Genomic DNA, 492 nt, shown 5'->3' on the forward strand with positions numbered 1-492 from the left:
TTGGTGGTACATTAAGAGATGTGTTGAGAGTTACTGTTTAGGTGAGAACCGGAGGCTGGAGAACTTTTTAGATTCCTCCCTTGATGTTCTCTATGGAAACATCCTGTCAGCTGTTGCTTCATCAATCCAGAGGGTCAAAGACAGAAAAGACAGAAAGGATAAAATCTCTCTCTGGCTGGATGAATTTTGCAGGGAACTGACAGAGCTGATCAACTTGCCCAGAAGTGACCTGAAGGGCCTCGAGCATCAGGAGATCACAGACATCGAGTTCCTGAACAAAGCCATGGCAGAAGCACTGCCTGCCATGAAAGACAAACTCAGGGAAGAATTTGCTGATGCTGATCTGAGTTGTTTTGAAAGGAAGCCTCACACCATCCTGGCAGAGCAGTTTTGGGGGTGCTGGGAGCAGTGTCCCTTTTGTGGGGCTGTCTGCACAAACACCATTCGGGGACACGATGGAGACCATCAGGTTCTCTTCCATCGACCAGAAGC

General features: G+C 48.4%; 1 protein-coding gene across 1 annotated transcript; it reads left to right on the top strand.

The window, feature by feature from the left end:
* Nucleotides 1-4: 4 nt before the first annotated feature.
* Nucleotides 5-487, top strand: LOC113962024 (interferon-induced very large GTPase 1-like; the record flags this gene model as incomplete). The annotated part of the gene is made up of 1 exon (XM_027672834.1): nt 5-487. A coding segment is annotated over one exon (483 nt), but the record flags the coding sequence as incomplete, so codon positions are not given.
* Between the last annotated feature and the right edge of the window lie 5 nt (nt 488-492).

The sequence above is a fragment of the Neopelma chrysocephalum genome, unplaced genomic scaffold, assembly GCF_003984885.1.
Source record: "Neopelma chrysocephalum unplaced genomic scaffold, ASM398488v2 Primary Assembly neopelma1_99147, whole genome shotgun sequence".
In the NCBI taxonomy this organism is placed as follows: Eukaryota; Metazoa; Chordata; class Aves; order Passeriformes; family Pipridae; genus Neopelma; species Neopelma chrysocephalum.